A 17,694-nucleotide genomic window follows, 5' to 3' on the forward strand; every position below is an offset into this window, starting at 1 on the left:
CTTTCAGGCCTGATGTTGGCTCTGTGTTACAGGTACCACCACAGGTGTGTGGAGCTGTGGGGTGACCTGAGCTCCTGGGGACCTGCCATCCCCCACTAGTCCTGTTCCTGGGGCACAGGGGCTGTCACCTCAGGGATGGATATGCTGAGCTGTAGCATGGAGCCGGGTGGGTTGTCACCCCGAGGACCACACAGTGCATGCCGTGGCAGGTAACCTCCATTTCCACCTTCTCCCCAAGCTTGCTTGTGTTTTTTTTTTCTAGCATTGCATGATGAAAGCTGCTTGTAGGTGTCACCTGGCCCATAGCAGGCTCTGAGGGTCCATGGTGAGCCCTGCGGCAGCTGAGCTGTGCAGAGAAGGCAAAGCTGCCTGCAAAGGCGGGGTGATTCTGACCCAGCTGATCTTGCAAGGCCAGCACAGGATGCTTTGTGCCTCTGCCAGTCCCAGCCCATCTGTGTGCTGCATGTTGCATTGGACCATACCTCAGTTTCCCCATATCAGGGTGTAGGCATCCCCTTCCTCTGCCTGCAGATGGGACAATCTGTCCCTCTCCAGTCCCTGAGCCCGTGGCTGGGAGTGTCAGCGTAGGCTATGGTTGGGCAGTGGAGCTGTGTATGGGTGGCTGAATCACCCCAGGCTAGGGATGCCCTCTGGGATTCAGGCTTCTGAGAATCCGGTCATATCCAGCATTGAAATCCCTCTCCGGCCCTCCCTGGTGCTGAGGGGAGGGCAGGGCTTTGTGTGATCCCCAGGAGGGGCTGCAGGGATGGAGGGATGGAGGGATGTAGAGACTCAGGGATGAAGAGGAGCAGGGATGCAGGGATACAGGGGTGAAGGGATGCAGGGATGAAGAGAGGAAGGGAGTCAGAGATGTAGAGGCAAGAGGATGCAGAAATGTAGTAGGGGAGGGATGTAGGGATGAAGGAGGGCAGGAGTGCACGGATATAGGGTTGAAGGGTTGCAAGGATGAAGAAGGGATGGAGTGATGTGGAGATGCAGGGGTGTAAGGGCAAAGGAATGCAGGGACGAAGAAGAGCAGGGATGCAGGGATTTGGATACACATGGAGCAGGCTGCAGATGCAACGAGGGGCTCACACTCGGCTCTGACGGCCCCTGGAGCCCCCGGCTCCTCACCGAGCGTCCGCACCGGCCGCGACGTGGTGCCGGGAGGTGGCAGCAGCGGCCGAGCACGGGCCGGGCTGCGGCCGCTGTGCCGGCGGGGGGAGTTCCCCGCGGGATGGCGCCAGCCGTGGGCTCCGGGGGCATCCCTGCCGCCCTGCTGCCCTGCCTCCGGTTGAACCCCTTCCCGGGTCCCGGGGCCGCGCTCGGGGGATCCTGTGGGGGGGAGAACGGCTGCCTCCCACGCAGCCCACCCCGGGGGGGGCCGCACACGCGACTGGGGTCTGAACACGAGTGGGGTCCGGACACGAGTGGGGTCCGGACACGAGTGGGGTCCGGCTGTGCTCGGCTTCTGGGGTCCTGCCTCTTCCCACAGCTCCTCTGCGTCCCCGGGGAGCACCCGGCTGTGCTGGCATGGAGCCCCTCCCTGAAATACTTGTCTGAGCTCGGCTTGTAAACAGAGTTTTTCTCTCCTTACAGCCGCCGCAGGGCTCCCTGGTGACCCCCGTGCGTCCTCCCCCATTTTGTTGCTTCTTTCAGGTGCTGCTGGAAAGGTTCACCCCCCGACCCGCCTGCTGCAGCCAGCTGGAGCCCTCCCGGAGGTCCCCCAGGAGCAAGGGGACAGCGCGGGGAGCCAGCGAGAACAGCCACCCGGCCAGGTCCTGTCCCCGCTGCGGGTGGGTGCAGGTTTGGCCACATGCGACACCGGCCCCTGGCTAGGGCTGTGGTCCCACCACAGCGAGGGGTGCGTGGCACCGCTGGGGGTGTGCACAGAGTTGTTGCTCCCCAGGATGTGGCCTCCTCCCAGCTTGCGCTTGCTCTGGGAGCTGACGGCCGTATTTATGGATTGGGTGGTTAACCAGCCGTTTTGGCCAAGTGTCCCAAAGGCCTCAGAGCCTGTGGCTTGGACACGTTGCACACACGTCTCGGGGGCTGCAGATTGGCAGCCTGGGTGGGATGTGGCTTGGTGGAGTGGGCTGCCTTGGCCTGTGATGGGAGGGAGCCACGAGCCCCCTGGGCCATGACCCCCAGCAATGGACACAAGCCTCTCCTCAACCACAAGCCCCCCTGGCCATGGTCTCCCCCTAGCCACGGGGCCCCCCATCTGCTTCCCCACCACCCACCCACGACTGGGAAACCCGACCGTGAGCGGGCAGGGGGCACAGGGGATGCCCAGGAGCATCCTCAGACATGAGGTACCGGTGGTGTCCCCCGGCCGTGGGCTGTGCTGTGTGCTGTTTACCGATATCGGCTTTATTTAAAGAAACCCAACCCAAACCCGCCCCCGGGGCTCGCAGCGGCGGCGGGGCCGGGCAGGGGCGGGGGCGGGGGTGCGCTGAGAGCGGCGGGTCCCAGCCCGCCCCTTCCCCGCCCGCCGCCGCCATGGGCACCGCGGGGCCGCTCTGCGCCCTGCTCCTGCTGCTGGGCACCGGGACCGGCACCGGCACCGGGACCGGCCCGGCCCCCCCGCGGGTGCTGCTTGCCCTCCTGGCCCGCAACGCGCAGCACTCGCTACCGCACTTTCTGGGAGCCCTGGAGCGCCTGGACTATCCCGCGGGGAGCATCGCCCTGTGGTGACTGAGTGGGGACCCCCGGGGGGAACGGGGACCCTGGGGAATGGGGATGCGAGGGGGGGAACGGGGGTCCTGGGAGATAGGAGGGACTGTGAGGGGACTGGGGAGCCGGGGGCGGTGGGGACACAAAGGAAAATGAGGGTGGGGAATGGAGAGCTGGGGAGAATGAAGGGACTGGGAAGTCGGGGTGATCCTGCCCTAACGGGGGCCTGGGCAAGGGGAACAGAGATCTGGGGGATCCCCCTTTTACCGGGCTGGGGGGTGTGGGTGGGAGAGGAGCCCCCCATTCCTCCTCTTCCTCACTCTTCCAGCGCTGCCGTCTCCTGCCTGAGCTCGTCGGAAACTTTTCTGCAGCTGCTTTTGCGGGGGGCCAAGGCGGGGGCTGGCAGGGGGGTCCTGGCAGGGGTGGCCGGGCTGGGGTGGGGGCTCACTCCTGGCAGTGGGGGCGCGGGGGCCCTTGCCTTTGTCTGCCAGAGCCCCTGACCCCGTGGGGTGTTTCAAGAGCAGCTGCAGAGCTGGGAGCTGGGGCGGCAACAGGTCCTGCCTTGTCCCCCGTGTCCCAGCACGTCCCCATGACACCAGTGCCAGGGGTGCAGCGCAGGGCTCTTCAACAGGTCGAGGGTGCTGGGGAGTGTGGGGACTTGGGGGTTACCTCAGTGCGACGTGGGGCTCAGCCTCTTCTGTGCTGGGGTCCTTGTGACCGTCATTGCGAGGTTGGACAGGAGAGTTGGGGACGGTGGCTGTGCATAGCAGGGGAAGGTTTGGGGAGAGGGGTCTGCTGCTTGGCGGGGGTTTCCTCCATCTGCTGAAGCTACAGGATGCACAGGGTGCAGTGGGGTGCATGGGCAGGGGGATGAAGCCACTGTGCTCCAATGAAGTTCGTGGTGGGCAGCTGCAGGGCTGGGATGGGGAGGACACAGCTGGGGCTGCTGCTGGGCGGCAAGGACAGGGGGGTGAGAGCCACAGGACAGCCTGTCTGGCGGCAGCACAGGGAAAGAAATTACCCATTTGCGTTCCCCCCCGCCAGCACAGCTTCAGCTCCTTCAAATTACACGTTACATTCCCAAACGAGTCTGTCACTGGCGCAGCCTCTTGGCCCCGGAAGCATTTCTAGTGCAGGGAGGGGACCACGATTATCCCTGTCCCTTGGAGGGGAGCCCCCAGATGTTGATGTCCTTCTATCCCAGGTGTGCGACAGACCACAACTCTGACAACACCACAGCGATGCTGCAGGAGTGGCTGGGGGCGGTGGGGAAGGACTATCACTCAGTGGTCTTGAAGGTGCAGGAGGAGCCCAGGTGAGTTGGGAGGGTGGGTTGTGAGGGGTTTCCAGACCAGCACCCCCCTCCCCGGCCGGGGACGCTGCCAGGACGAGCCGGCGGTGGCAGAGCTGGGCTGACTCAGCCAGCCGGCACGCCGTGGCATGCACCGAGTTTGTGCGTTCCCAGCCAGCGGGGTTAACCCCTGCCTCCCCCCCCAGCTCCTACTCTGATGAGCTCGGGCCCAAGCACTGGAGTGACAAACGCTACGAAAACGTGATGAGGCTGAAGCAGGAGGCTCTCACCTATGCCCGGGAGCAGCAGACAGACTACATCCTGGTAAGGGACATGGAGTGTGGGCAGGGTGGGTGCCGAGGTGGGTGTCCCTGCAGCTCCAGGACCTCTGTTTCCTCCCCCAGTTCATGGACACCGACAGCATCCTGACCAACAACCAGACCCTCAAGTTTCTGATGGCGCAGAACAAGTCAGTGGTAGCCCCCATGCTGGACTCACAGACCTTCTACTCCAACTTCTGGTGCGGCATCACGCCCCAGGTACACCCCAGGGAAGGGGGACCCCCCGTGGCAGAGGAACCCCCCACCATGGAGGCATCATGATGATGTGCTGCAGGGGTACTACCGCCGGACAGCCGACTACTTCCCCACCAAGAACCGGCAGCGGGTGGGCTGCTTCTCCGTCCCCATGGTCTACGCCACCTTCCTAATCGACCTGCGGAAGGAGGAGACCTCGCGGTTGGCGTTCTACCCACCCCATCCCAACTACACCTGGGCCTTTGATGATATCATCGTCTTCGCCTACTCTTGCCAGGCAGCTGGTGAGGGCCAGGGGGCACAGAGGTGTCGGGGGCCAGGAGTTTGGAAGTGCCACAGTGCTCACCCATCCCACCCGACAGGTGCAGAGGTCTATGTGTGCAACCAGCACCGCTTCGGCTACATCAACGTCCCCGTGAAGGCCCACCAGACGCTGGAGGATGAACGTGCCAACTTTGTGCATCTCACGCTGGAGGCCATGGGTGAGCACCCATGGGTGGTGGGGTCCCAGAGGTGTCCCCTGCCCCAGAGGTGACAGGGACCCAGTGCCGGTCCCCAGGGCATGGCTGTCAGCCCTGGTTCCTGGCCAAGGAAGTCTGGGCTCCACCAAAGAGGTGTCCCCTCTCTCTGCAGTGGATGGCCCCCCCATGCAGCGCTCCAGACACATTTCCCTCCTCCCCAAGCCGCTCACGAAAATGGGCTTTGATGAAGTAAGTGACTAGTGGACCCCCTCATGTCCCCTTGTCCATCCCTCTGGTTTGTATCCATCAACAGTAAAGCCCACCACAGGCTTTGGCTGAGCCCCCTGTCTCCCATTGCAGTGGCCAGGCAGGTTGTGTGTCCTCCTGTGACAAAGTACCCCCTTGGTGGGGCTCTTCCCTTCCCCCCAGATCTTCCTCATCAACCTGGTGCGGAGGCCGGACCGGCGCCGACGGATGCTGGTGTCCCTGCAGGAGCTGGAGATCGCCCCACGGGTGGTGGATGCTGTGGACGGGAGGTGACTGTGGGCAGACATGTTCCCACTCTGCCAGCCCCTCAGTGTCACCCTGGGGAAGGGACAGGAGGATGGCAGGAGGGGACACCTCGCCAATGCAGCCCCTTGCCTTGCAGCACCCTCAACAGCAGTGACATCAAGGTGCTGGGGGTGGACCTGCTCCCCGGGTACTACGATCCCTTCTCTGGCCGCACGCTCACCAAGGGCGAGGTCGGCTGCTTCCTCAGCCACTACAACATCTGGAAGGAGGTACGGGGCCATGGGGTCCCTAAGGGCCACTAGCTTGGGGCAGGGACCCTGTGAACATCACCTGGTCTCTGGAGGACCTGCGGAGAGGGGTGTCCTGCAGGGTGAGTGGACCCAGTATGGCCCAGCTTGGTGCTGGGATGGGATCGCACCTTTGTCCCCTTCCCACAGATTGTGTCCCGGGGGCTGGAGCGGTCGGTGGTCTTTGAGGACGATGTGCGCTTCGAGGCCGCCTTCCCGGCACGGCTGCAGCGGCTGATGGAGGAGCTGGAGGGGGCACAGCGGGACTGGGACCTCATGTGGGTGCTGGGGCTGGGGGGACGCAGGGTGGGGGTCCCCAGGGCTGGCTCTCATAGCTCACTGGCCACCCCACAGCTACCTTGGGAGGAAGCAGGTGAATGAGGAGGATGAGGCGCCCGTGGAGGGTGTGCGGAACCTGGTGGTGGCTGGATACTCGTACTGGACACTGGCCTACGCCATCTCCCGCCGCGGGGCACAGAAGCTGCTGGCCGCTGAGCCCCTCTCCAAAATGCTGCCGGTGGACGAGTTCCTGCCCATCATGTACGACAAGCACCCCAAGTAAGGAGCAGGGGGTGTGGTGGGGGTGCTGGTGGGGTGGTGCAGCCATGCTGGTGATGGAGCATGCGTTTCTTCTCTGCCATCGCCATCCCAGCCCGTTCCCTCCTGCCCGGCATTACTCATGCTGGAGGAAAACATCTGTAGCATGAGCTCATTCCCCCCCGGCCGCTGCCTGGCTGCCAGCCCCTGGAAAATGGCCCTTTGCCAGTGCGGGGTGGGGGGACGGCGGCGGGGATGGAGCCGGGGCTCAATGCTGGCCCCACACAGGGGTCTTGGCCTCATGGTGAGAGGGATTCAGCCCCCTGTACCCCAGCCCCTGGCTGCAGGTCTCAGCCCCATCTTTGGGGCATCCCCCTGCCCTGCACGGTGCCTTCCCTGAGCAGTCAGTACAGCTTTCCCAGCCCTTTTTTTCTCCACCGGGCCATGCTCTGTAAGCCAATTTCTCCTCCCGGCTGTGCTCTGCTTTCCCCAGTGAGGATTACAAGCGGCACTTTGCACCCCGGGACCTGCTGGTGTTTTCGGCTCATCCCCTCCTGGTTCAACCCACCCACTACGCTGGGGACAGCAACTGGCTGAGTGACACGGAGACCTCCACCATCTGGGACGACGATGCCAAGAAGACCGACTGGGCTGGCTCACAGAAGACCCTGAGGGACTCGCGGGGCGGTGCCGGCCACCTCCGCTCCACCGCCCACGACGAGCTCTGAGGGTGAGCGGGGCCATGGGACCCACACACATGGGGACAGGGGACAGGGTGGCTGGGAAGCATCTCCCTGCCAGCACTGTGTTCAGACGCATCCTGGCCCCCTGGTTCCTTTTGACTGTGCTGCAGCAGCTCTCCCCATCAGAGTCAAAGCATCGGGAAATGGAGATAAGACTTTCTCTTCCAGGGATGAAAAGGATGGGGATGTCCCATGTGGGGCTGTGCTGGGCTGGAGGGGACTGGGAGACCGGGTCCTGCTGCTCCCTGAGCCTTTGCTGCTCCCTAGTCCCTAAGCGAGGAAGGGACAACACTCCTTTGCCTCCCGCCAAAGTCACTCTAGCTCAGAGAGAGCTGGGGGCGTCTCGCAGGGAATGTTTCACCCTGGGGCGGCTTGCTGCCCCCCAAAAGCCGGTTTCCCTGGGGCTGTGCCTCCGCGGGGCGGCCGTGCGAGCACTGGCAGTCACCTGGCCCCACGGCAGCACCGCCACGGTTAACGCCGGGTCAGACCGTCCCCGTCTGAGGTTGCTTGTGCTGGCAGCAGAGCCTCCCCGGGAGCAGCCAGACCGGGGGAGGCTGGAACACAACCCTAAGCTGCAGGCGCGAATGTGTCGGGTCTGCTCCTGCCTTGACCGCTAATGTTTGCATCCTTGTCTCCTAGGGACCAGGGATCGTGACCCGGCTGGCAGCACTGCAGGCCAGTGGCCTGATCCTGCTTGAGAGACGCAGCCGCCCTGGCTGGATCCCCCCAGGATCCTTCAGATCCACGTGTGTTGAATCCACCCACGGCAGGATCTGTCCTTGCCCTGCCTGGCAGAGGGACCAGGGGAGCGCTGTGCTCTGTCTCTGCAGAGGACATGTCTCCAGGACCGCCCTGAGTGATGCCAACTCCACCATCTCCCACCGGTTTGGACTTTGGGCAGCGCTTTTCATGCCAGGGACTAGCTCCTGTGGTGCTATATGTGGCTTCTTGCCACCAATGGGGAATTGTCCCTCGCCTGTGCCATGTCTGGGCTGAAGTTCAGGGAGGATTAAAGCAGACTGTGTTTGAGCTGATGTGACGGGTGCTGGCATTGCCGGGTGGCATTGCCCCACGTAATGTCCCCACTGGGGTCACCGGCCTCCGAGCTGCAGTGGTGACAGTCAGATGGTTCCCCTGACCAGGGATTGCTTTGGGAATTAAATCTGTAATCTTTCTGGGGAAAGGGCATGAGGGAGGTACGAGACAGAGACTGAAGCTTTCTCTTGGGGGTGAAAGAGTGGGTGGCACTTCTGCAGATCTCGGCTGTCCCCTGGGAATGCTGATGGAGATGATTTAACTCCTTGGTGCTGGTGTCCTCAGTGGAGGGTTTGGCCTTGGGACTGAAAACCTGACACCAGCTCAAGCACTGAGATGTCCAGCCGAGTCCTGCTGGGCTCCGGCATCTGTCACCTCTGTGGCCAGCTCTGCAGGACGGGGTTTGTTTTCCAAGAGCCTGGGCTTGTTTGGTGCTAAACCTCAGCTCCTTGTCAGGGTGACATACTGTTGAAAACTGAGTTTTTTTTTCTGGGGTGGAGGAGCAATTTCCTTAAAAACAGTGTAACTAGCCCTGGTCTGGGCGAGCTGGAGAGCTGGGAGCTCCTGCTAGACCCCCAGAGCTGCTGCCTCTCCCCACCCTGGCCTGAGCCGCTGCTGGGGTTAACCTGGGATGGTGGGTTGCTGCTTTCCCCCAGGGTTTGGGGGGATGCACCCCTCTTCTCCCCACAGCTTGATGAAGGTAATGGAGCAGTGTGTGGCAGCCCCAGTAGCTGAGACCCACAGCGGGATGCCTGAGAGCACCACATGCTCCAGGAGAGCATCATTTGGGGCAGGATGAACAGCAACATCAGGGACCCCCTGAAGGAGAACAACTGGCTGCAGGAGATCATGTGGGACCTGAAGATCTGTGTGGATCTACTGGAGAACAGGGAGAAGGAGATGGCCAAGCGCACGCTCTGCAACTGCAGCGTCCCTACCAGTACAGACACAGGTGACATGGCATGGTGGAGGTGATGGCAGGTTGGGGACACCTTCCCTGCCTGTCCCCTGGTCACAGGTAGCCTCAACACTATGGGAGGAGCTGGGGATGGAGCGGAGGAAGGTCTGGTGCCAGCTGGAGGGGAGGAAGGAAGTGGCAGCAGCGCTGCGGTACGCATGACCCAGCAAGGCTCCTGGTACTGGTTCCAGCACCCGCTGGGATGCGGGTGAGGAGCTGCTCGTGCTGGGGCTGTTGGCACAGCTGTGCTCGCAGGGCTGCCCTTCCACCGTGAGTCCCATAACGGGTCTGTGAGAAGGAGCCAGAACTCCTCCAGCTGTTGCAAACTCCAGGGTTTTGGCTTAAAACCGCCTAACTCAAAAACTATGAGGCCAGCCCCGAAACTCGCTGCAGCTCAGTGGGAGCTGCCCTCGTGTGCTGCCGAGCTACAAGATTCCAGGAGACTTGTGATTGCCACAGTTTCTCAACAAAGCTGACGTGGTTTTGGACTCTGTGGAAGTCGCTCCTGTCACTCCCCCCGTCCCACTGCAAGCTTACCTCCAGCCTGGGCTAGGGGACGGGGATGGGAACAGGGATTTGAGCTGCAGAGAGCCAGGGAGTGCACATGGTAGAGCCAGCAGTGAGTGTTTATTTAATTTCTGTGCCAAATCGCCACACAAACCCACCACAGGGGTTTGAGGAGCTGCTTGGATCTGTGTGGGGACAGACAGGGCTGCCCCAGCTCCCGGCCAGGCTCCTCTGCAGGGCTGGCTCTGTTCTGCACCACGGTCGCCCCGGACAGCTCCCGGGGGTTCACGTCAGCCCGTCCCCTGGGTCCCTCACGGGTGCTCTCTGCAGGACGTGCTCCAGCAGGAACGTCGCTGCCTGCGCCAGGACCTGCTCCAGCCTCTCCTGCTCCCCAGCGCTGAACGGAGCCAGGACATAGCTGGACACCGTCACGTCACCCTCTGGCCGCCCGATACCAACCCTGAGCCGGGTCATCTCCTAGGAAGGAAGAGAGAGAGCTTGAGAAGCTTCATCTCAAGGGCTGAGGCAGAACTGGAGCAAGAGGACAGTGCTGTGAAGGGGGCTGGCAGTGAGGGAGCAGCTCCTCATGTTTTCCAGGTGGTTTTGAGTGCTTGTTCCAAGAAACATGATTTTGGAAGAGGCTTTTGCTGGGCTGTGCTGAGATCCCAGCCTCCTGCCAGGCCTGGCAGAGCCGCTTGAGCTAATTGTTTCCATGTCCTCCACGGCAGCCAAACCAACATCAGCCCTCAGGGAAACAGAGAGAGGGAGGGGAAGGAGAAAAGGGAACAGGGGCTTGTCTGAGGGGACTCAGAAGGACAGGAGCAGGGGGACGACAAGCCGTGCACTGAAGTGGAGGCAGGACTGATCCCCTTGCACCGAGTCCTGCTCACATTGGATTGCAGAGCGCTGATGCAGGATCGGACGCCATTGTGTCCCCTTGGGAGAGAAGGAGAAAACCCACCGTTAGTCTGTAAGAGATGGTCCCCGCCCCGTATGGGCTGGGGGTCTCTTGCCACGGGACCTGTGGACGTGGTCCTAGCCAGAGGCTGCAGTCCCCATGCCCTGGCTCTGTAGAACATCCAGCCCTGGGGCTGAGAGCAGCTGGCTGGAGGGGGACAAGGGACACAGGGCTGGGACAGCACATTCTGTGTGTCTCAGCTCTCGCTGCAGCTGGTGCACGTGTGACTGAGCACTGTCACCCAGTGCCATCCCTGCCCTGTCCCGCAGTGGAACATTTCCCAAGTTAAATGTCTTGAGGCTGACCCAGGAGCTGGTGCTGGAGCAAGCAGAGCGCTATAAAAAGCCCACGTGGTGCATCTGATGGGCTGGATCCAGCCCACAGCCGCTTCCAGGAGGCTCCCTGCCCTTCCTGCCAGGGCAGGATCCGGGAGGCTGCCCAAACAGCCAGCTGTTGCCTCTGCAACCGGGACCAGGCCCAGGGCTGGGGCTGAAAACACCGCCAGGCTGGTGGGAAAGAGCCAGAACGGCTGTAAGGGCACAGCAAGGCCCAGATCAGCCCACACAACCAGGGAGCGGGGCCACCCCGTACCTTGCGCTGCCTCCCAGCTTGACCGCCACCTTGCCCAGGGCCTTGTCCAGGTCATCGTGAACCAGGTAGATGTCTGCTGGGCGGAGGTTGTAGATCTCAGCTTTGGAAACGGAGACACAACCCAAGAAATGAGCGGGAGACAGACGCACCAGGGCCTGACCTGCAGTGACCTGCGCTGGGCAGGGGACAGCGGGGCTGTCACAGGGCCTGGTGGCACAGGGGTGACGAGCTGCTCACCAGCACTGGCCACGCTGAGCCCGTTGAGGTTCATGAGCCTCCGCGGCTTGAGCAGCACCAGCTGCAGCCCCTGTGCCGCGGTCAGGGCCACGTCGGCGCAGCACCGCCCGTCCGCTCGCCAGCTCTCGGCCGCCGCCAGCTGCCGGGCCAGCCGGTCCAGCACCGCCATGCCCACGCTGTGCCGGGTCCCCCACAGCCCGTAGTTGCCCAGCCCGGCCACCTGCCCGACAGGTGTCAATGGGGCTCTGCCGGGCCGCCTCCCCAGGCCTGACCCCCCCCCAGCCCCGCTCCACCCCGGTCTCCCAGCCCCACGCCCACCCGATCCCCGTCCCGACCCGATCCCCCCGGCTCTCCCCGCCGCGCCCCCTCGGCCCCGCCCCCGCAAGCCCCGCCCCCGGCCCCACCATGACACGCGGCCCCGCCCGGCTGACGAGCGGCCGCGCGCGCCCCGCCAGCATCCCGCCGCGTGCTCCCATGCCCCCATGACGTCACACCCGCGCGACGCCCATGGCCCACTGCCGCCTCTTAGCCCCACCCCTACCCCCTCCCCCGCCATCTTGCTTACGGGCAGCGCCGCCATCTTCCTCGCGGGCGGCGGGGCGGGGCCGGGGGGCGGGGCCGCGGCCGCCGCGGTGATGAAGCCCCGCGGGCGGGGGGTGCCGGGGCAGGTTGGGTCGGTCCGTTGGCCGTGGCGGTGCCGGGGCGGGTCGGTCCGTTGGCCGCGGCGGTGCCGGAGGAGCAGCTGGGGAGGGCCGGGAGCTGTTCCTGCGGAGGGTGCGAGGGATACGCGGTCCCTGCCCGCAGCTGTGCGGGAGCTGAGTGCCCGGGGCGCTGCCCCGAGCTCGGTGTGTTCCCTCTGCTCTGTTCTCGCTCACGCTGCCCTCAGCGACCTTTGGGGTGCGGCTGGGTGGGGGTACACGGTCCCTCACCTCCCAAGGGTGACCGTTCAGCCCTGGGCGGCTCCTGCCGGTGGTGCTGAGCTTTGCTCAGGGCTGTGACATCCCCGGGCAGCGTGTCATCCGCCTTTGCTCGTGGCTCTTTTCCTCTCCACACCTGGCAGAAAGGGCTGGGCTCCTGTGGCCAGTGGGAGCCACCACCTGCTGTTCAAAAGCCTCGGCATGGATCCACGGAGGGTGAAGAGTCCTTGGAGTCTGCAGGGACGAGTTTTCCAAGGAGGGGACCCAGGTCTCACCATGTTGCCACTGCAGATCCTTTCCCTCCTGCGCTGCCTCCTTCCAAGGAAGCCTGTCCAGGAGGAGACTGCCCGAGGAACCTCAGAGGAAACCCTTCAGAGCCACCCCAAACTCACCATTCCAGTTGGTGTGACAGCAGCAGGTGCGTGCTGGAGGTTATTTGTCGAGGCCCACCAAGCAGGGATGCTCTAACCCTGAGTGTGAGGGTTTCACTTGCTCTGGAGGGACGTGGCTTCCACCTCCTGCTGCGGGGACACCAGCCCTGCAGACAAGGCGTTGGGACCCAGAGATGCGCTCAGCAGCGTTGGAAAAACTGCTGCTAGCGCAGGGAGAGCCACTGGCTTTCCTGGCCCTGCACCCTCGGCAGAGGAGCTGGCCCAGCTGCTGCTCGTTTCCATTCAGCTCTGTGCCGCTAAACCCTGAAGTCCCGTTGCATTCAGGCAGCTGTTCTCATGCAACTGCAGATCTTCCATGTCCTTCCGCACAAGCCGCGGTCAGAAACCCAAGCAAACTACTGTTTTCTAACCGTTTATTTCATAAAAGATTTATTTTAAAATTAGATATTTATAACATTTTTGGAAGAGGTGAGATGTTTGAGTCTGTTTGGGCCAGCTCCTGGGCAGTGTTTGGGTGGTGTCTAAAACCACTGTCCCCAAACTCTGTCCCTGGACTGGAATGGTCCCTGGTGCTGGCAGCTCCTTTCAGCACGGGGCCCGAGCAAAGCTGTCCCCAGGTCCCCTGTTGTGACACTCTCAGAAACAGAGTGGACACTGGATCAGCTAAAACCTGCAAGGTCTGACCAGCAGAAGGATGCAGAAGAGGCTCAACAGCTCAGCACAAACTCACAGCCTGCTGTAGAAATCATCACTGAATAAACAGAATTTGCAAAACCATTAGTGGCACCACAGTCTCCCCTGGAGGTAGGATGGAAATTTTTCATAGCTGGGAAAACAAGGGAGAACTCTGTTATTTTCCTGGTTTGCTGCAGGGAAATCCTTTGGACCTTGGGGGAAAGATGGACGGGGGGCAGTACGAAGAGCTGGGCTCTTGGCAGATCGGGTGTTACCCCCCTGCGCTTGTTAATGGTGAAGCTGGTCCCTACCAGCACCCGTTCACAGTGAGAGGACGCTGGGAAGAAGTTGGCTCAAAAACTTGCTTGAAAAGAAACTTTACAATGTTCAGGGTTCACAGGCCAGCACTGCAGCAGTCGGCACCAGCACTGTCGTGTTTTACCAAGGGGCACAGCCACACTTTAAAAAGTTTTAAATAACTGTTAAAATGCTGTAGGAAAAAATAAAAAACAATCTGTAGGCTCAGAATCTCGGTGTGTTGGGTACGAATAGCTGCCAGGAGAGGGGAGAGCAGCAGGTGGGTGCTGCTGACAGGGTGAGAAACCTTCCCCCCGTTGTCACAGATGTCCCGGGTGATGCATGGGGCTGGTTGGATTCACCGTCACTTGGCCAAAGGGTCATTAATAAAGTGCTTTAAATCACGTCACTTGCACTTGGTCCCGCAGCTGCATCCTGCAGCGGCTTCTTTGGGGTTGGAGAGATGAGTCTGGCAGGAGAACGACGTCCTGCTGAGAGGGAACACACAGCTCCCACCGCTCATCCCGCCAGTCCTGGGCTCAGCTGCTTTACAGCTCTGTATACGTCCCCTATAGATCTGAGCGAGGCCCTTGTCAGTGGCTAGAAGAAAAAACTGATCCGAGAGGCCACTGTTTTGCAGCCTGTTGAGGAGAATATCTTCTCTTCTTCTGGGAAGTAGGGGATGCTGTCAGCCACCTCCTGGACAACATCCGAACGTACTTCGAGGCCTTGCTGGCCAAGTTCGCTGATGACACACTGCTTCACGTGGTGGTGCTTCAGTGGGAGGAAGGGCACAATGAAATCAATGAGATGTTCGTTAATGATCCCAGATTTCCAGAATCCACCTGCAAAAGCAAAGGAAGAGACAGGTTTTACCTTCAGAGTCTCTGCACTCCTTGGAATTCTAAGACCTGCTTTGTGTGAAACCAAAATACTTGGCTGAAGATGGATCTGCTCTGGTTTTGTACAAGGGGAGAGCTGAACCCATCAGTTGTCACCCCCCTATAGACTTTTTCTCCAGGAATAGAGGGATTTAGCTTGACTGGCCAGAGCTTAAGCTCTGCTCCCTCGGACAAGGGCACATCCAGGAGATGCAGGCGGGCAGTGGGGATCGGCACGGCCTGGGGCCTTTTCAGCAAGCATGCTGCACCATTGTGAATACACCTGCTCTCCAAAGAACTCTGCTAAGTGTGGTAACAGGTCTGTTGGCTTGGAAAGCCAGGCTATTCCTTCCCTTCACCAGGAAACCTTGAGGGGATCAGAGTTTCCTGCCCTTGAATGCCCCTTGTCCCTTTCTGGCTGCCTGGGAGGTGGCAGGCGATGTCAGTGGCTGCTTGGAACAGGCCTGGCTGCCTCTGCCAACCTCCGACCCTGCAGAAAGGGCTCATGGACTCACTCTGAGGGTTTTCAAACACAGCTTTGGAGATGGCCAACTCCAGGTCCTGCAGGCTGATCTCCTCCCGGTCCTTGTGGGCACGCCAGAGATCCAGCGTCATTTCGTTGATCTGCTCCCCTCCCGCGTTGCTGCACAAGAATGAGATGGATGCGTATTTAGCAGGAATCCAGGAAAACTGTGATGCAGGACAGAGCTGGCATCTGGCACCCTCCAGCATGCACGAGTTCAAGCCAGGATCTCCCAGCTTGGCCTAAAATGACTCCTGTACAGGTAGCCAAATAAAGGCTACTCACAATGAAACTGTGTCTCTTGGAAGAGGCTCAAGGCTTGGAGAAGGAAAAGTAAAACAAATGTGTGCTCTGAAGTGGGTATTGACCTCTGCCCAGGTGAGCAGCAGCGCACTGGGACGTCCCGTGATGCCACAGAGGGGCCTCTCGTACCTTATGAAGACGAAGATGGCTTTGCGGTAGTTGTTCCCGTACACAACCCACGAGGGTCCCAGGAATGGTATTATCACATCAATCAGGCCTGGGTGCATTTTGTCCATCTCGTCAAAGAGAAAGGCTGACCGTCCACAGTTTGTCAAGTTCCCTTGGATCCAGCGCTTCAGGTTTTCCTAGAAAAAATACCCACCGAGCTGTAAGGCAGCGAGATACTGAGGGCAGCAAGGGAGGCCTGAGGTACCCCTGAGTGAAGGCTGAGGCCTGAGCTCAAGCAGAGCCAAAGGTGCTGAAAGCAGCTTGTCCCCACACAGCAACACCTACTCGGAGCAGAACAGCCAGCACTGGAGAGGTCTCCTTTATTCTGGGTTTGGCACAGCGGCTGTTACTGGCTTTACTAGCCCATTGTAAGTCTTTTATTACAGATTTAAAGGAGGCAGCGAACTAAAGCTGGCGATTCAGACTCCTACAGTTCCCCACATTCTTCTGTTTCACTGTGTATCTGCACAGTTCCCAGGTACTGAGCGCTACAGGGGAGATGTGCTTTTTGTCAGCTCCTGTTCTGGTGCAAAAACCTGTGCCTGCGCTCACCAGAAGAGCTCTGGCGCTTTACCACTTCAGTAATAGATGCCAGCCCACACAAAACCGCTCATATTGCCTGGGGGCATGTGTAACTCTTAACTGAAGTACTTCACCCAGAACAGGTTTTACTTTCCTGAGAGTATTATTTTTTCTAAGGACACAATACAACAAGTAACTTCTCCAAACACCCAGAAAGGTGCACCCATTCCCTGCTCTGCTGAGGGTTTGTTCAGCTAACCTTCACATTTTGATTTCTTCCCTTTCGCAGCACAGTTAAGAGTCTAGAGCTGCTGTTCAGGAGCTGTTTGCTATGCAAGGAGGGGATTACAAGTCTAGGCACATGCAGGTTTCCACAGCCATCGAGCTGTTTGGAAAGCAATGGGAGCATTTTAGTGCCTTTCATCTAAGTGAAGCGCTTGTGCATTCAAAGGGCTGTGTAAATATTTAAAGAATGAGAACAGCACCACAGCAAGGACTGCTGTGGGGAAGACAAAAGTGATAACGGTGCCAGAGTATGTCATGGTTACTAGTGGATCCTTCAGCCAGTGTGTGGAGCCACTTGCTCAGCTGTGTCTGAGAGGGCAAAGAGTTTCAATTCCTACTTTACATCAGGAAACAGCCTGAATGTGTATGTACTGAGGATCAAGATGGACATAACCAATGAAAATCCCGATGAAAACACACGCTGCTGAGAGATGTCCCTTACCTTGTACTGCTCTATGTGCTCTGCGTGGGGGAAGTGCACTAGCGGAGAGAACTGGTGAACGTACGGGCTCTGGAGCCCACCCTGGAAGAGGTAGCGGACGAGCATGGAGCTCACGTAGGTTTTGCCTGTTCCTGTCGAGCCGTGGAAGGACATCACGAGGGGTTTCACCGGGTTCTGCTTCTCCAGGAACTCCTTCAGTCCCTTCATCACCTGCTGCCTCACCAGGGGCTGCCCCACCAGGTTCCTGGCCAAGTCACACTCCAGACCTGAAGCAAAGTCACATCAAGATTTACCAAACGCCGGTTGAAATAGCTCGAGTCTCACACTGTGGTTCCCATCTCCGCGGCAGCCCCGGCTGCAGAATGGCCCCACTGCCCCGACGTGTGGGGTGGGGAGGCTGAGACCCCCTCTGTGTCCCACTGCGGGGACACTCTCCTGGAGCCGCCCTGTCAGCCGGGACCCCCTTCCCTGCCGCCTCCCAGGCCTCGGGGCTCCACAGGCCCCCGCACCTCAGGACTGCCCCTTCTCCCTCCGCACCTCACCCCCCAGCCCGGGCCCCCCGTCCCCGCTGACCGCGCAGGTCGGGCCCGAAGCCACACTCGCAGTCCGCCGAGAAGCCGCAGCGCAGCGCCCACAGGTCCCAGGCGGCGGCGGGGCGGGCGGCGGCCGCCAGCAGCAGCGCCAGGGCCAGCGCCGGTGCCGCCGCCGCTGCGGGGCCCATGGCGGCCACGGGCTCCGGCACCGCCCGCACTACAGCTCCCGGCGTGCTCCGCGAGGGGGCGGAGTCAGGAAACGGGCGGGGCTTCAGGGAAAGGGCGTGGCTATAGAACGAGGGGCGGGACCACGCACATACAGCCCCGCCGCGGGCAGGTTCTCCGTGTCCCGCTCGCGGCTGGTCCTGCTGCGGGGCTGGTGCTTTGGGGACCCCGGTGTCCCCTTGCAGAGTGGGGGGCAGGACA

At 61.0% G+C, this 17,694-nt stretch overlaps 3 protein-coding genes across 10 annotated transcripts in view; 1 reads left to right on the forward strand and 2 right to left on the reverse strand.

The window, feature by feature from the left end:
* CERCAM (cerebral endothelial cell adhesion molecule) overlaps positions 1-8,073 on the forward strand; it is a 10,933-nt gene extending 2,860 nt beyond the window's left edge. The window contains exons 2-15 of one of the 2 annotated variants that reach the window (XM_065035908.1): positions 33-209; positions 1,660-1,796; positions 3,881-3,991; positions 4,174-4,291; positions 4,372-4,506; positions 4,583-4,787; positions 4,866-4,985; positions 5,137-5,213; positions 5,394-5,500; positions 5,614-5,746; positions 5,915-6,042; positions 6,119-6,322; positions 6,795-7,031; positions 7,684-8,073. In XM_065035908.1, the coding sequence (XP_064891980.1) occupies positions 198-209; positions 1,660-1,796; positions 3,881-3,991; positions 4,174-4,291; positions 4,372-4,506; positions 4,583-4,787; positions 4,866-4,985; positions 5,137-5,213; positions 5,394-5,500; positions 5,614-5,746; positions 5,915-6,042; positions 6,119-6,322; positions 6,795-7,029 (1,722 nt within the window). In that variant the 5' untranslated portion in view covers positions 33-197 and the 3' untranslated portion in view covers positions 7,030-7,031; positions 7,684-8,073. Of the gene's footprint in view, positions 1-32; positions 210-1,659; positions 1,797-1,825; positions 2,694-3,880; positions 3,992-4,173; positions 4,292-4,371; positions 4,507-4,582; positions 4,788-4,865; positions 4,986-5,136; positions 5,214-5,393; positions 5,501-5,613; positions 5,747-5,914; positions 6,043-6,118; positions 6,323-6,794; positions 7,032-7,683 lie in introns of those variants that run through there. The other variant, XM_065035907.1, reaches the window with a different exon arrangement.
* A 1,572-nt stretch (positions 8,074-9,645) lies between these two features.
* On the reverse strand, positions 9,646-11,925 carry PTRH1 (peptidyl-tRNA hydrolase 1 homolog). Of its 6 annotated transcripts, none has more exons than XM_065035926.1 (6): positions 11,896-11,925; positions 11,331-11,550; positions 11,094-11,193; positions 10,808-11,008; positions 10,435-10,480; positions 9,646-10,021 (listed from the first exon to the last, which is right to left on the reverse strand). In XM_065035926.1, exons 1-6 carry the CDS (start codon positions 11,908-11,910, stop codon positions 9,830-9,832), a joined length of 774 nt encoding a protein of 257 aa, XP_064891998.1. In that variant the 5' UTR covers positions 11,911-11,925; the 3' UTR covers positions 9,646-9,829. The 6 variants fall into 6 exon arrangements, with proteins under 6 accessions (XP_064891998.1, XP_064891999.1, XP_064891997.1 ...); XM_065035927.1 differs by lacking the exon at positions 11,896-11,925 and adding an exon at positions 11,735-11,870 and having other exon boundaries at positions 11,094-11,166; positions 11,254-11,550; XM_065035925.1 differs by lacking the exon at positions 11,896-11,925 and adding an exon at positions 11,735-11,869 and having other exon boundaries at positions 11,094-11,166.
* A 1,113-nt stretch (positions 11,926-13,038) lies between these two features.
* Positions 13,039-17,501, reverse strand: TOR2A (torsin family 2 member A). Of its 2 annotated transcripts, none has more exons than XM_065035915.1 (5): positions 17,309-17,501; positions 16,736-17,001; positions 15,448-15,623; positions 15,008-15,135; positions 13,039-14,456 (listed from the first exon to the last, which is right to left on the reverse strand). In XM_065035915.1, exons 1-5 carry the CDS (start codon positions 17,454-17,456, stop codon positions 14,212-14,214), a joined length of 963 nt encoding a protein of 320 aa, XP_064891987.1. In that variant the 5' UTR covers positions 17,457-17,501; the 3' UTR covers positions 13,039-14,211. The 2 variants fall into 2 exon arrangements, with proteins under 2 accessions (XP_064891987.1, XP_064891988.1); XM_065035916.1 differs by lacking the exon at positions 17,309-17,501 and adding an exon at positions 17,273-17,297.
* Between the last annotated feature and the right edge of the window lie 193 nt (positions 17,502-17,694).

The sequence above is a fragment of the Columba livia genome, chromosome 19 (assembly GCF_036013475.1).
Source record: "Columba livia isolate bColLiv1 breed racing homer chromosome 19, bColLiv1.pat.W.v2, whole genome shotgun sequence".
Classification (NCBI taxonomy): Eukaryota; Metazoa; Chordata; class Aves; order Columbiformes; family Columbidae; genus Columba; species Columba livia.